The sequence below is a fragment of the Bufo bufo genome, chromosome 4, assembly GCF_905171765.1.
Source record: "Bufo bufo chromosome 4, aBufBuf1.1, whole genome shotgun sequence".
Classification (NCBI taxonomy): domain Eukaryota; kingdom Metazoa; phylum Chordata; class Amphibia; order Anura; family Bufonidae; genus Bufo; species Bufo bufo.
Window position 1 is genome coordinate 610724119 of NC_053392.1, and position 16421 is coordinate 610740539.

The 16421-nt window shown below is 47.8% G+C and overlaps 1 protein-coding gene across 1 annotated transcript in view; it reads right to left on the reverse strand.

The window, feature by feature from the left end:
- The window catches only part of PPP1CB (protein phosphatase 1 catalytic subunit beta), a 34528-nt gene extending 22524 nt beyond the window's left edge, over window positions 1–12004 (reverse strand). The window contains exon 1 of the mRNA XM_040430632.1: window positions 11870–12004. Within this exon, the coding sequence (XP_040286566.1) occupies window positions 11870–11921 (52 nt within the window). The 5' untranslated portion in view covers window positions 11922–12004. The remainder of the gene's footprint in view (window positions 1–11869) is intronic.
- Window positions 12005–16421: the final 4417 nt, after the last annotated feature.

The window sequence follows — 16421 nt, forward strand, 5'->3', positions numbered from 1 at the left end:
AAGATCCATAGAGTCAGGGGTGAGGTGTGCACCCAGCACAGGCCGGGACACGTCACCACAGACACAAAGGGGCTGAGTGCATTGGGGTGGCACCAGGTGTACCCCGAGCGAGAACTGGGTAAGTGCTCAGAACTACTGAGAGGGGCTCACCATCACCATGTGATCGCCACCAGCACTGACCGCACACGCTTCATACAGTCTGCTGCACGCACCATCCTCGTCATTTGCTAGAATATCAGTCAAGCCCAATCTCATCTGATAACTGGTGGCCAAAGATTTCAATGCGAGGCGCCACCCCAAAGGCAGACACTGGAGGACAGCAGGGTCGAGCATATTTGCCTTCAACATGCCTGATCCTTTAGTCCATCCAGAATGCTCAGATGGGTGAGGTAAAAGAACCCAGGAAAGCTGGGTGGTTTCAGGTTGGTAGAGGGAGCTGACATTCTCTCCCACTCCAGTACAACATTCCCCCCCTAGCCCAAGATGAACCCAGGTGTAGCTGGTGGGCTTATTACTGTGGGGATAAAGACAGGGCTGAGCCTCTTTCAGGGTCACAGCCAGGAGGCTGCATGGCCTATGCTGGTTGTGCAAAGCCTGACCCCCAGTGTTGGATTCGGACTACATAGGTGAGGTAACCCGATGTATAGTTAGCGCCCAGACGGGCAGGTGATTTATTTTGTGTTTCACGCACATGTGGATGAGTGAAAGTGAATGAACTTGAAGTCTTGTGTTATTTGGACTTTAAACCCGCAAAATCTGTCTGTCATTGCCAACCCCACAGAACCAAGACAATACATGCATGCTCGGCTAAACTGAGCATGCACGTGTAGAAGGGTGATCAGGAGAGACAGATGTCGACTGCACCATTATCTCATGTACAGCACGCTTAGGACCCGTTCCTCCGTGCAATCAGTCTTTTGGCGGGTTTCTTATTTGGAATGTAAAAACATTCCCATGCCGGCCTAAAATGCGTTACTGGTCAAGCCAAATTTCCAACAGTGACCTGACGCTGCAGCACATTTCACATCAGCTCCGCACTGGAGCAGATCCGAGGAGGAGGAGAAGCTGCCCCCATGCCTAGCTATCGCCTCATCTACAGTCCCCACAGTACATGGAGAAGAGAATTTTCATCTACTTGGGGGTCATACAGAATGTATATGGCTGCATGCATGGGCCGATACTTGCGCCATTACTGCAGGAAATCCTTTGATAACTGCGGCCATTGGATAATAGAGTGGAACATGCCTTCTTCCTCCAGAAGGCCCTAGGCAGCTGCCTCTACACAGCCCACGCTCCCTAAATAGGTTTCCCAACTGCACCCAATTCAGTGAACCAGAACTCAAAAAGGTAAAAATAAAAATCCACTGGAAAATAAATGCAGGCATTAACCCCCAGTGAGCTTGTGTCCCCTTCCCCAGTGAGCGGTGGATAAGGCAACGCATTGTTGCGTCCGGCCGCTGCTTTAATAGATGCCACATGTCACTGGCTCAGACATTACCGAGCTGGCAGGAGCCGGTCCCACACTGCGATCATTGAGGATCCGTCCGCATGTGACTACAGGGAGAAAATAACACATCGAGGCCGCAGCGAGATCCACCAAAGAGAAGGGCATGTATATTATATACTCGCGAACATGGCCGCCCGCACAAAGGAAGCAGCTGGCGTGACAAAGGTTTAATAAGGGCCTCCAAGCAACGGGTTTATAGAGCCGACGTCACCCAAGCGGGACACACACCTCTAGTATAAAACATGACGTCCGTCTGTACGGACGCATCACCTGGACTGCTCATCTGTAGGTCACTGACAAGGATTAAAGGGGGGCTCCAGAATCATGTACATAAGGGTCAAAGACGACATCCAGAGCTTAAACAATCAGCTGCAGTAGAGACTGCTGAGGACAGCGATTGGCTGCAGCTGTCATGTGCCATATACCAGTACATCACTGCTTGTAACTAACAGCAGGAGGACTCGACCAGTGCTGGAGAAAGGGTAGGACTTATTTTAGGCTATGGGATGGCTTTCCCGAGACTTCTAATTCTCTTGGACAACCCCTTTAAGGAGAAACTTGCTGACTTTTTTTTAACCGCTTCACGTCCGCCCATAGACTATAAACGTCCTATGGGTGGACGTCTATTTCTGCCAGCACGTTTTAAAACGTCCTGTCAGAAATAGCAGCTGCACGCTAATCGTGCAGGTGCTGATCGGGTTGCCCGCTGTCAGTGACAGCAGGGCAACCCTAAGACAAGGCAGGGACAGTTCCCAGGTGTCCCTGCCTTCACGATCGCTGCAGACACAGCGCTCACCGGAGTGTGCAGGGGCTGTGTGAGGTCTCTCAGAGACCTCGATCAGCCCTGCTGTGAGGCTGTACAGCGCTGGATTGCTGCTGTACAGCCTCTCTAGGGGTGTATTTGTCCTGTAACTGGGGCTACTATGTCAACCCCTAGTTACAGGAGAAATCAACAGTGAAAAAAAAAAAGAAAAAGTGAAGCAAATGTCCCCCAGAGGTCTTGTATGACCTTATGGGGGACGAAAAGTGTAAAAAAAAAAAAAAATAAAAAAAATAAAGGGTTGAAAAAATAAAATAAAATAAAGTTTCACATGTAAAAAAAAAAAAAAGTTCCCAAGTAAGGAATAAAAAAAAAAAATTAATAGAAAAAATAAAATAGACATATTTGGTATTGCCGCGTCCGTAAAAACCAGCTCTATAAAAATATCACATGACCTAACCCCTCGGGTGAACACTGTAAAAAAAAAAACTGTCAAAACAAGCAATTTTTGTCACCTTGCATCACAAAAGGTGCAACACCAAGTGATCAAAAACGCGTATGTCCCACAAAATAGTAACAATAAAACCGTCACCTCATCCCGCAAAAAATGAGCCCCTACATAAGAAAATCTCTCAAAAAATAAAAAAAACTATAGCTCTCAGAACATGGACACATTAAAACATAATTTTTTTGTTTCAAAAATGCTATTATTGTGTAAAACTTTAATAAATGAGAAAAAGTATACATATTAGGTATCGCCACGTCCGTAACAATCTGCTCTATAAAAATGTCACTTGACTGAACCCCTCAGGTGAACACTGTAAAAATAAATAAATAGAAACTGTGCTAAAACAACCAATTTTTTGGTCACCTTGCCCCATAAAGTGTTATAATGAATGATCAAAAAAATCATATGTACCCAAAAATAGTACTAATAAAACTGGCACCTTATCCCCTAGTTTCCAAAATGGGGTCACTTCTTGGGAGTTTCTACTGTAAGGGTGCATCAGGGGGCTTCAAATGGGACATGGCATCTAAAAACCATGTGGCGCTCCTTTCCTTCTGCGCCCTGCCGTGTGCCCATACAGCAGTTTATGACCACATGTGGGGTGTTTCTGTAAACCGCAGAATCTGGGTAATAAATATTGTTTTGTTTGGCTGTCAACCATCGATGTGTTAAAGAAAAAAATTGATTAAAATGGAAAATCTGCCAAAAAAGTGAAATTTAAAAATGTGATCTCCATTTTCCTTTAATTCTTGTGGAACGCCTAAAGGGTTAAAGTTTGTAAAATCGGTTTTGAATACCTTGAGGGGTGTAGTTTCTACAATGGGGTCATTTATGGGGGTATCCACTATGTAGGCCCCACAAAGTGACTTCAGACCTGAACTGGTCCTTATAAAGTGGGTTTTGGCAATTTTCTTAAAAATTTGAAGAATTGCTTCTAAACTTCTAAGCCTTCTAACGTCCTGAAAAAATAAAATGACATTTCCAAAATGATGCCAACATAAAGTAGACATATGGGGAATGTTAAATAATAAATATTTTATGAAGTATCACTTTCTGTTTTAAAAGCAGAGAAATTGAAATTTAGAAAATTGCGAATTTTTCAAATTTTTGGGTAAATGAGATTTTTTCATAAAAGGTGAAATATTTTGACTCAAATTTATGACTATCATGAAGTACAATGTGTCACGAGAAAACAATCTCTGAATGACTTGGATAAATAAAGGCGTTCCAAAGTTATTACCACATAAAGTGAGATATGTCAGTTTTGCAAAATTTGGCCTGGTCAGGAAGGGGGCAAATGGCCCGGATGGGAAGTGGTTAAGTACAAACAGAATAATGAGTGCAGCTCTGGAGTAGAATACAGAACGTAACTCAGGATCAGTACAGGATAAGTAATGTATGTACACAGTGACTGCACCAGCAGAATAGTGAGTGCAGCTCTGAAGTATAATACAGGATGTAGCGGTGCTCATACGCTGCCCTAGCCCTTATTAATGGGATATATAATTTTATGAAAGCAGATAAACCCATTACCTGCCATACAGGTTCAGTTACTCCGCGGTCACTAGGTACACACGGTGCCACGTGAACCTGTTTACCAGATTAGACCACTGTCACTGATCCCGCAGCTGCTGAGTAAGATCTTTGTCCATGAGCCCCTATAATTTGTGTCACTGCTTGCAGCAAACAGATCCGTCTCGGAGGTTGTGAAATCCGAAAACCAATATCCTTTCTGTGCTCAAAACAAACGTGTACAGAAAAAGAAAAAATACAAATAAAGATAAATAGTCGCAGGGAGAACTCCAGGCTCGTTCTGCGAGGAACAGGAAGTGAAGCTCTCCTCTAGAGGGGACGATCTCAGCAGAAGGCCGGGTCGGTGAACTCCTCATACATTATTGATGCGCGGCACGTACAGGGGGCCCATCATGACATAATACACTGGACGCCCTGTGATGGATGGAGTATCTGTCTGTCTGGCTGTTCAGCAGCATGGAGCCGCGTCACCGCAGAACTGGGCCGTCATTAAGGAGCATTAGAGACCTTGGTGACCGGACCCGGCACATCTCAGGGTGGTGTGTGCCAGCACTGGATGCTCTGCGGCCATGCACAGCCGGTTTACAGGGGCACTCCCACCATTAGTGTGCACTTTGCACTGCAGCAGGCCCATGTGAGGATCACCCCCATCATCATAAGTAAGGATAAACCTTGGGTTTTCTATGTCGAATCTGTGAGAATTGGAGAAGGATCACCAGAGGATTTGGCGCAGGGATCTGTGCCGAAACCAAGGCCGAGTCCGACTCGTGTGAACATATCCTAAGAAGCAACGGGAGACGCAAGGACACACCTTCACTGCTTGATCAATGTGGGACACACCGCCAAACCTTAGTACAGCGGACCGGTGGCACTACAACTCCCAGCATGCACACTAGCTCAGCCTGTTCTCAGAACTCCTACAGAATTGACCAGAGCATGCTAGGAGCTGTAGTTTCCCAGTAGTTGGAGTGCAGGAGGTTGCAGCCCTCTGTACTCCCAGCGCTGCAGCACTGATCCATACCGTGTCGCCTGCGCAGTGGGAGGACAGCAGCTCCCCCTTTGCAATCCAAAAGCTTAAGAGCCCCCAGAAGTTAGACCCCCCTTCCCCAAGCATATGAAGGGGATATGCATTTAAGCACTATTGCCACTCACATTAAAGGGCTTCTGTCACCCCCCAAACAGCAATTTTCATTATTAGACTTAATATAATTGCTAATGTACGCAGAGTCCATATATACCCCTCTTACCTCTGGCTGTGCTTTAAATAATAGTACTTTTGTGGTATGCAAATTTTTTCACTACCAGCAAGTTGGTCGGTTACTTGCTGGTAGCCGCCGCATCCTCAGTCTAAAAAAACGCCCCCTCCTCCACTTGATTGACAGGGCCAGCGAGCGCTCTCCTCCTCTCGCTGGCCCTCTCTGCCCATAAAATCCTGCGCCGTACCGGTCCAGATTTGGCGCATGCGCTCTGAGAGAAGGATGCTCCTTCCTCAGTGCACCTGCGCCGATGATGTCAGCCTACACCCGATGCTTCTTTTCCGGGTGTAGGCTGACGTCATTGGCGCAGGCGCACTGAGGAAGGAGCGGGCAAGCGAGCATCCTTCTCTCAGAGCGGCTGTGCCAAATGAGGACCGGTACTGCGCAGGCGCAGCATTTTATGGGCAGAGGGCCAGCGAGAGGAGACGAGCGCTCGCTGGCCCTGTCAATCAAGTGGGGGAGGGGGCGTTTTTTTTTGGACCGAGGATGCGGCAGCTACCAGCAAGTAACCGACCAACTTGCGGGTAGTGAAGAAATTTGCATATCACAAAAGTACCATTTTTAAAGAATTTAAAGCACAGCCAGAGGTAAGAGGGGTATATATGGACTCTGTGTACATTAGCAATTATATTGAGTCCAATACTGAAAATTGCTGTTTGGGGGGTGACAGAAGCCCTTTAACCCTTCACCCCACAGAACAGGGACTTGTCCTCGGGAGATTGCAGCCGGCAGCGCTGGGTCACACCTAGTATGACTTCTGATGTCACCGTGCCCCATGACATTCAGCACTATAAACGATCGGTGTCACACTGTGTTGGTGACAGTGCACTCATATCTGATATTCATTACCTGCCTCTCCCTTCTTTATGTCATAAAGAAAAACGTGGCCAAAGGAGGAAAAAGGCGCTCATAGGGTAAGTAAGTTCAAAACAAGCCTCCAAATGCAGGAAGAATGGTACTGCTCACCTGTTCTTGTTGCACCTAATATTCGGTGCAACTGTAATGGAGGCGAGTAGGAGTGGTTTAAGTGTCGCTGGTTGGAGCTGCCGATTTCGTCCATGTTCACCTTTGGCCGTCTGGGTCAGTGTATGAGGTATGTTTCCACTGGACTCGGGGGACGAGTGGAGGGGTGGACCATAGGCGCAAAACGCAACCAGAGTTTATTTCAAACCAATAGTTTTTTTTTTTTATTATCGTTATCGTGACAATGCGTTTCGGGGTTCTGCGGACCCCTTTTTCAAGTCTGGATTCAGATGGGGTGGCACTGGCAGAAGACACCACTGGAGAAACTTGATTGGAGGAGACAGCAATGGATGATCACATGAAGGTACGGTGGGGAACAGTGGCTCCGTAGCGGTGTTCAGCAGGAACGATCCAGCGCTGAGCCTGCTCTTCAATCCGGATTGTCTCCTCCAATCATGTTTCTCCAGTGGCGTCTTCTGCCAGTGCCACCCCATCTGAATCCAGACTTGAAAAGGGGTCTGCAGAACCCCGAAACACGTCACGATAATAAAAAAACCTATTGGTTTGAAATAAACTCTGGTTGCGTTTTGCGCCTATGGTCCACCCCTCCACTCGACCCCGAGTCCAGTGGAAACATACCTCATTCTTCATGTCATAACACACAAATCTGTTGCATCAGATAGAACCTGTGGGCGAGTGATTTTCCGAGCATTCCCCGAGCCCCAGCAGTAAGGACACACTCCCACAGGTCACCGTCTGGCTAAATATACCAGGAGGATTTCATTACAGTGACATCGCCACCCACGTGAAGGACACCCAGCACGGTAATCATCTAGCAGTGTAGTCATTTATTACCGTCATACTTTACAAAAGGCAAGACCACCAGCAATCCCCTCAGTCAGGGGGCTACAGTGCTATTCTCTACAGCAGGGGTCAGCAACTTTTGGCACTCCAGCTGCTGTGAAACTACAACTCCCAGCATGCACACATACTTGGCTGTCCTTGTAACTCCCATAGAAGAGAAAGGAGGATTCTGGGAGTTGTAGTCTCAGAACAGCTGGAGTGCCGGAGGTTGCCGATCCCTGCACTACAGACTTATCTGAGGCCGCAGCCTGCTGACGGACATGCAGGGAATTGCTATTCATGCCATAGAAGAGGCACAGCAGGGAGAACCTGACCACAAAAAAAATATATTTTTTTTTTACTATAATTCTAACCTCCACCATTAGTAACGGTAACATATGCCATCGCGCTGTACAGTCTGTAAAAATACAAACGCGATGATTAGCAGAATGGCCCCAAGAGCTGACAATCTAAACCTGGGAGAAGAAAACAATTGGTTCTAGCAAACCAGATCACAGATCCTGCAGCAGCGGCCACTACAGGAGAAATCTGGTATTACATGACGACTGAGCTGCTCTATGCAGCGACTGACGGCGCTCACGTGTAGGGGGACCTTTCATATGGACATGGTTCTCCCATGACAGCGCTGTCACGTCCCCGTCCCCCATATAAAGCCACTTTTACTCGTCTTCCCCTACAACCTGAGCCTGTAAGTTCTGCGACAAGACGCGGAGCGCGGATAATTGGATCTCTATTAATAACCCCCTGGACACTAAATCCCATCAGTTCCGGCTTTACTGTGTCACCAAATTACACGGGGGTTCAGTGGAGGTGACATTGTGCGCTGTGCCTAGACTCTATAATCGCAGTCACAACTGGCGGTGGAGATGCGGACAGTTTGAGGCAGGGAGACGCGAGGAGAGCCTCTGGCAGATCTGCGGCTGTGCAGGACGACGGGACTACAACCCCCACAGAGCATATTCTCTTCCTCATTCCCACTGCTCTCTCTCTAAACAATGGCCAAATATAGTAGAAGAGTCTCCAGCCTGGAGCAGTCACCGCTCCGAGACGTCACTTCCCAAGTCCAGGGATTCTCTGCTCAGGCACAGACGCTACGCAATGGTAAATGTACGCTGCCCTACTACCAAACAGAAGGGTCCTGGGCACCCGGACAGGGGTCTTCTCGGTGGAACAGTCCATGTAGTTCTTACCAAGAATAAAGCTGCAGGCCGGCACCGTCCCAGCGGCAGATCTCGCCCTGTGCATTACTCATGTCCACCGGTCACAGAGCAAAGAAACACACCCAGCGCACGCCCTGGACACACCACGGCCACCGCGTTATCACACGTAGCCGGAAACCGGCTCGCGTTCATGTCCGAGGGCATGATGGTAGTTGCAGTTCCACTTCCATTGCCACCGATTGTGGCGGAGTGCGCACGGCACGCTCTGTAAGGCGCTAGGTTTGTGTTACTAAAGTAACCTGTCAATAAAGTTATACGGTAGACAGTGAAACGGTTGTAGAAAAGCACCACCATGATTAGAATGCCATGGGGAGCAGTCTGCACCGGCAGAGCTTGCACTCCGTCCCTTAAGTCTAGAGTTCTCTAGCCAAATACCAAACCCCGACCGGACCCATTTTACAGTCCACAGACCACAGGTACCGTCTTGTGTGCTCCCCGCAGAATTATCAAAACGCCTGTTCTTACAGAACAAGTTCTAGAGGTTGGGTCCGCATGCGATCCAAAAAAGCGTATCGGACTGAAAATATGGTCGCGTGAATGAGACCTCCGGGTCCCAGGACATGCAGAAGCTACTTCCTCTCGGGGACACAGAAATTCTGCATACAAAGCTTCTCCCCGTCAGCCAATCCCAGGGATGATTCCACTGCCCTCCAACGTCTGCAGTCCCAGCGTGCCATGGAAGCTGCTGGATGTTGGGAGTTGTTATTCCCAGAGGGTTACTTGTATTGCCTATGGACTCTGAAAATCGTTCCTGCGGCAAGCTGGGTGGAGGCAGCTGTCTGCAGGGTAGACGTCAATGGCATCTGCCGCCCAGAGTGCAGGTAGCAAAACAGCAAGAAAAAATAAATTAAAAAAAAAAGGTCCTAAACATCAGAAAGTTACTCAACTATAACCACATGCACCCAATAAACCTGCGGGTGATCACCCAGATGGGGTCTGATTATTAATGAATTACTAGTTAAGAGATTACCTGATGACCCGAGCTCCCATCAGACTGTGTGACCATGTATGGTGGCATCGTGTGGAGAAAGCTTCCCAGGTCCATCACCCCGGGGGCCGTAAACTACTACTCCCAGAATCTACTCGGCAAAGCACCGCCGACACAAGACCCCTGAACTGGAAGCGGGCTCATCATGGATACCCGCCAGCTGTCAGCACCCCCTTCCTCATCAGTCACTGATCCCGGACATCGGGCGCTCCTCACAGACCACCAGTGCCCCCCCCCACTCCATGTAAGAACCCAGAACAATATAAGAATATAATCGGCACAACAACCCAGTAAAATGGCGCGAGGGCATCAGAAAACCTCGAGCTCCCAGCTGCCCTCCAGCTTAAAGGGGGCGTGGCCGATCAGCTGCAACATTGTATCCGTTTCATGACACCAAGTATCGATCTGACATTCAGGACTCCAAATGACCACTGTTTATTCTGTAGAAGTCGCAGCACGGCACGTGACAGGCGAGATGGCACACACCGCGGGCTCTAGCAGCAGAATTGGCACGCTCTCTCATCCAGACTTGAAAACTTCACTCCAACCTAACCTGGGCAAAACACTGAACACCCATCGGTGGCACCCCGGGGCGCACGGCAGGAACGTTACCCCCATGGACAACTGCATGCTGCTGACATTTGTCCCCTGCCCTTCTGTACATCGCCCACATGCACTATTTTCTGTTCCAGGCCCAACACCCTCTCCCCTGAGAGCTCCTTGTTCAGTACCTGTCGACCCCCCACTACAAGGGTCACCAGCCCCGCCCACTCAGTCACATGATGCAAGAATATAAGATAAGCTAAAATATTCACCCCGCCAGCGCTCTGCTAAGATTGCAAGCTCTGCAGCCAAAAGGTCCAGTAAACACAACACAGTGAAATACAACACATCAGAATCTGCGCATTTCACTCGCACCCCCATCATCTCACCCACAACCCATGAGGATTTATATAGACTCCATGGCGATAAGTACTCATACCCCCATCATCTCTCACCCACAACCCATGAGGATTTATATAGACTCCATGGCAATAAGTACTCGCACCCCCATCATCTCACCCACAACCCATGAGGATTTATATGAACTCCATGGCGATAAGTACTCACACCCCCATCATCTCACCCACAACCCATGAGGATTTATATAGACTCCATGGCGATAAGTACTCACACCCCCATCATCTCACCCACAACCCATGAGGATTTATATAGACTCCATGGCAATAAGTACTCATACCCCCATCATCTCTCATCCACAACCAATACTGAGGATTTATATAGACTCCATGGCGATAAGTACTCACACCCCCATCATCTCTCATCCACAACCCATACTGAGGATTTATATAGACTCCATGGCAATAAGTACTCATACCCCCATCATCTCCCACACTGCGATCATTCATATTCACCACCCCATGGATTGTAAGCTCCTGTGCTCCTCTCTCATCAGTTGGCAGGACTTTCTTGTACCATGGCACAACTCATGTCAGCGCCATAGTAATAATCACCTCGCTGGGTGCCGGGGCTCCTACCACCCAGCTACAGGTGAATCTCCAAAGACCCCACTCCATGTACCATAAGGGTCCAAGACTACCACCCCCAACCGACACTCTACCTCCTTATATACACCTGTTCTCCTCCAATGAGGCGCCACTTTATATTATATTATTTTGGGTGGGGGCCTTATCAAAAGTGTGCAAACTAAGGTGGGAGGAAGCGCCACGTCAGGAACAAACTGTCAGACTCGGCCTGCGTTATCTTGATAGATTTGGCGCAATTAACTTAAAGGGATGAGACGCAGGACGACAGATACTACACTACAGGAGGCGTGTCATCCCTCAGCTTAGACTACCTGGGGGGGTATCACTACTACCTCAGAGGATCCCTTTAGCACCCCCCCCCCCTTAAAAAAAAACCCTGCACCACGTGACTCAGACTCACAGCACTATTTTGTGCTCCCACATTACATGACACCCCCTGATCATTTCCTGCACCCCAATAACTGCCCCCCACCCCCAATAAATAGGTGATCCTTAGACCACCCTGCACCCCTCCAATCATTCAGCGGTCTCCATGGTAACAGCCCTGGTCAGGCAGAGGACTCACGGGCGTCACAGGAGCTCCAGCGCCTCGGGCCTCTGAGGCAGGCTCCTCTCCCCGCCCGCTCCGCTCACCCCATAACCGCCCTCCGCTCCCCACACACCCAATGCCGGCTCCCCCCTAGCCTCTCGTCACCCCCTCCTCAGCCCGTCGGGGACACTCACCCTCCAGCAGTCGGCTGATGAGACTGTCCACGTTCAGCTCTCCGTCCGCCATTTTGCGCTTCCCTCACAGAGCCTAGCTGTACTAACCGGGCGGAGCTGCGTCACATCACCACAAGGTCACGCCCAGGGGGAGGAAACGCAGAGGAACCGCAGCCAATCACCACTAAGGGAGGCGCTAACTCTTTTAGCCACGCCCACACCGAAGACACAAAGGCGAGTGGGAGGAAGATCAAAGAATGGGCGGGAACTGGGAGCAGGGGCGTGGTCAAACGTTGACAACACAAGAACGCTATGGCTGACTTATTTATATGCTCCGCCCTTCTGGGTGGTGCTAACGAAATATCCCGCTTTTTTTATTCTTTTAACCCCCACCTAACCACACCCCCGGTTTCACTTGCTGTCCGTGTCCTTGGTCGGGCCTGTTCCCAAATGGAGTTGGCCCTCACTTGTTGAAAGCCCCGCCCCGCAACCCGCCCGTTGGCATGGAGACTTCAGGAGAATGAATTGTGTTGGGCTCGGCCTGAGTCTTCTTCAGCGGCTGTCATGGCAACGGTGACGTCATGGTGATTGAGCCATGTTTTTTACTTGAGGCAAAGGGAAGGAGGGCGTGAAAAAGCTGAGAGGAGCTGACAGACTCCTGTGCTGCCCGCCGAGCGGTGTCATAACCGGGCCAGGAATAATAATGGAGGAAACACGGAAGAGAGTGAATAAAAATCATTAATAACGAGAATAAGGTGGAAATGATAAAGACTTGACGTGATAAAACAACACTGAGTGACAGCATGAGCCGGATAATAATCCCAGGGGCGTCAGGTGCCTGTGGGGAGCGGACCGCGCGGTATAGTGTAAATGTACTGGTAGACCGTACGCTATAGTGTAAATGTACTGGTAGACCGTACGCTATGGTGTAAATGTACTGGTAGACCGTACGCTATAGTGTAAATGTACTGGTAGACCGTACGCTATAGTGTAAATGTACTGGTAGACCGTACGCTATAGTGTAAATGTACTGCTAGACCGTACGCTATGGTGTAAATGTACTGGTAGACCGCGCGGTATAGTGTAAATGTACTGGTAGACCGTACACTATAGTGTAAATGTACTGGTAGACCGTACACTATAGTGTAAATGTACTGGTAGACCGTACGCTATAGTGTAAATGTACTGGTAGACCGTACGCTATAGTGTAAATGTACTGCACGCTATAGTGTAAATGTACTGGTAGACTGTGCGGTATAGTGTAAATGTACTGGTATACCGTATGCTATAGTGTAAATGTTCTGGTAGACTGTACGCTATGGTGTAAATGTACTGGTAGACTGTGCGGTATAGTGTAAATGTACTGGTAGACTGCACGCAATGGTGTAAATGTACTGGTAGACCATACGCTATAGTGTAAATGTACTGGTAGACCGTACGCTATAGTGTAAATGTACTGGTAGACTGCACGCAATGGTGTAAATGTACTGGTAGACTGTGCGCTATAGTGTAAATGTACTGGTAGACCGTACGCTATGGTGTAAATGTACTGGTAGACTGTGCGGTATAGTGTAAATGTACTGGTAGACCGTACGCTATAGTGTAAATGTACTGGTAGACCATACGCTATAGTGTAAATGTTCTGGTAGACTGCACGCTATAGTGTAAATGTACTGGTAGACTGCACGCAATGGTGTAAATGTACTGGTAGACTGTACGCTATAGTGTAAATGTACTGGTAGACTGCACGCAATGGTGTAAATGTACTGGTAGACCGTACGCTATAGTGTAAATGTACTGGTAGACTGCACGCAATGGTGTAAATGTACTGGTAGACCGTACGCTATGGTGTAAATGTACTGGTAGACCGTACGCTATAGTGTAAATGTACTGGTAGACCGTACGCTATAGTGTAAATGTACTGCACGCTATAGTGTAAATGTACTGGTAGACTGCACGTTATGGTGTAAATGTACTGGTAGACCGTACGCTATGGTGTAAATGTACTGGTAGACCGCACGTTATAGTACAAATGTACTGGTAGACCATGCCCTATAGTGTAAATGTACTGGTAGACCGTACGCTATGGTGTAAATGTACTGGTAGACCGTACGCTATGGTGTAAATGTACTGGTAGACCGCACGTTATAGTACAAATGTACTGGTAGACCATGCCCTATAGTGTAAATGTACTGGTAGACCATGCCCTATAGTGTAAATGTACTGGTAGACCGTACGCTATGGTGTAAATGTACTGGTAGACCGTACGCTATGGTGTAAATGTACTGGTAGACCGCACGTTATAGTACAAATGTACTGGTAGACCATGCCCTATAGTGTAAATGTACTGGTAGACCGTACGCTATGGTGTAAATGTACTGCTAGACCGTACGCTATGGTGTAAATGTACTGGTAGACCGTACGCTATGGTGTAAATGTACTGGTAGACCGTACGCTATGGTGTAAATGTACTGGTAGACCGTACTATATGGTGTAAATGTACTAGTAGACCGTACGCTATGGTGTAAATGTACTGGTAGACCGTACGCTATAGTGTAAATGTACTGGTAGACCGCGCGGTATAGTGTAAATGTACTGGTAGACCGTACGCTATGGTGTAAATTTACTGGTAGACCGTACGCTATAGTGTAAATGTACTGGTAGACCGTACGCTATGGTGTAAATGTACTAGTAGACCGCACGTTATAGTACAAATGTACTGGTAGACCATGCCCTATAGTGTAAATGTCCTGGTAGATCGTACGCTATGGTGTAAATGTACTGGTAGACCATGCCCCATAGTGTAAATGTACTGGTAGACTGCACGCTATAGTGTAAATGTACTGGTAGACTGTACGCTATGGTGTAAATGTACTAGTAGACCGTACGCTATGGTGTAAATGTACTGGTAGATCGTACGCTATGGTGTAAATGTACTGGTAGACCGTATGCTATTGGGTAAATGTACTGGTAGACCGTACGCTATGGTGTAAATGTACTGGTAGACCGTACGCTATGGTGTAAATGTAGTGGTAGACCGTACGCTATGGTGTAAATGTACTGGTAGACCATGCCCTGTAGTGTAAATGTACTGGTAGACCGTACGCTATGGTGTAAATGTACTGGTAGACTGTACGCTATGGTGTAAATGTACTGGTAGACCATGCCCTGTAGTGTAATTGTACTGGTAGACCGTACGCTATGGTGTAAATGTACTGGTAGACCATGCCCTATAGTGTAAATGTACTGGTAGACCGTACGCTATGGTGTAAATGTACTGGTAGACCATGCCCTGTAGTGTAATTGTACTGGTAGACCGTACGCTATGGTGTAAATGTACTGGTAGACCATGCCCTATAGTGTAAATGTACTTGTAGACCGTACGCTATGGTGTAAATGTACTGGCAGACCGTACGCTATGGTATAAATGTAATGGTAGACCATGCCCTATAGTGTAAATGTACTGGTAGACCGTACGTTATGGTGTAAATGTACTGGTAGACCGTACGCTATGGTGTAAATGTACTGGTAGACTGCACGCTATGGTGTAAATGTACTGGTAGACCGTATGCTATGGTGTAAATGTACTGGTAGACCGTATGCTATTGGGTAAATGTACTGGTAGACCGTACGCTATGGTGTAAATGTACTGGTAGACCGTACGCTATGGTGTAAATGTACTGCTAGACCGTACGCTATGGTGTAAATGTACTGCTAGACCGTACGCTATGGTGTAAATGTACTGGTAGACCGTACGCTATAGTGTAAATGTACTGGTAGACCGTACGCTATGGTGTAAATGTACTGGTAGACCGTACGCTATGGTGTAAATGTACTGCTAGACCGTACGCTATGGTGTAAATGTACTGGTAGACCGTACACTATGGTGTAAATGTACTGGTAGACCGTACGCTATGGTGTAAATGTACTGGTAGACCGTACGCTATGGTGTAAATGTACTGGTAGACCATGCCCTATAGCGGTGTTGGCGAACCTATGGCACGGGTGCCAGAGGTGGCACTCAGAGCCCTCTCGGTGGGCACCCACACCCTGGAAAAAGTCTATGGTGTACTAATATGCCTTAGACTTTTCCTGCCATTCATCAGTGCAGGGCACACTATGAACAGCACAGGCAGCACACTGAATGTAGGCAGGCTATTATAGCTAAATGATAAAGTTCATGGAAGATATACTATATTGGACTGTTGTATTCAGGGTAAATTGCCGTGTTGGCACTTTACGATAAATAAGTGGGTTTTGGGTTGCAGTTTGGGCACTTGGTCTTAAAAAGGTTCACCATCACTGCCCCATAGTGTAAATGTACTGGTAGACCGTATGCTATAGTGTAAATGTACTGGTAGACCATGCCCTGTAGTGTAATTGTACTGGTAGACCGTACGCTATGGTGTAAATGTACTGGTAGACCATGCCCTGTAGTGTAAATGTACTGGTAGACTGCACGCTATAGTGTAAATGTACTGGTATACCACACGCTATAGTGTAAATGTACTGGCAGACTGTGCGGTATAGTGTAAATGTACTGGTAGACTGCACGCTATAGTGTAAATGTACT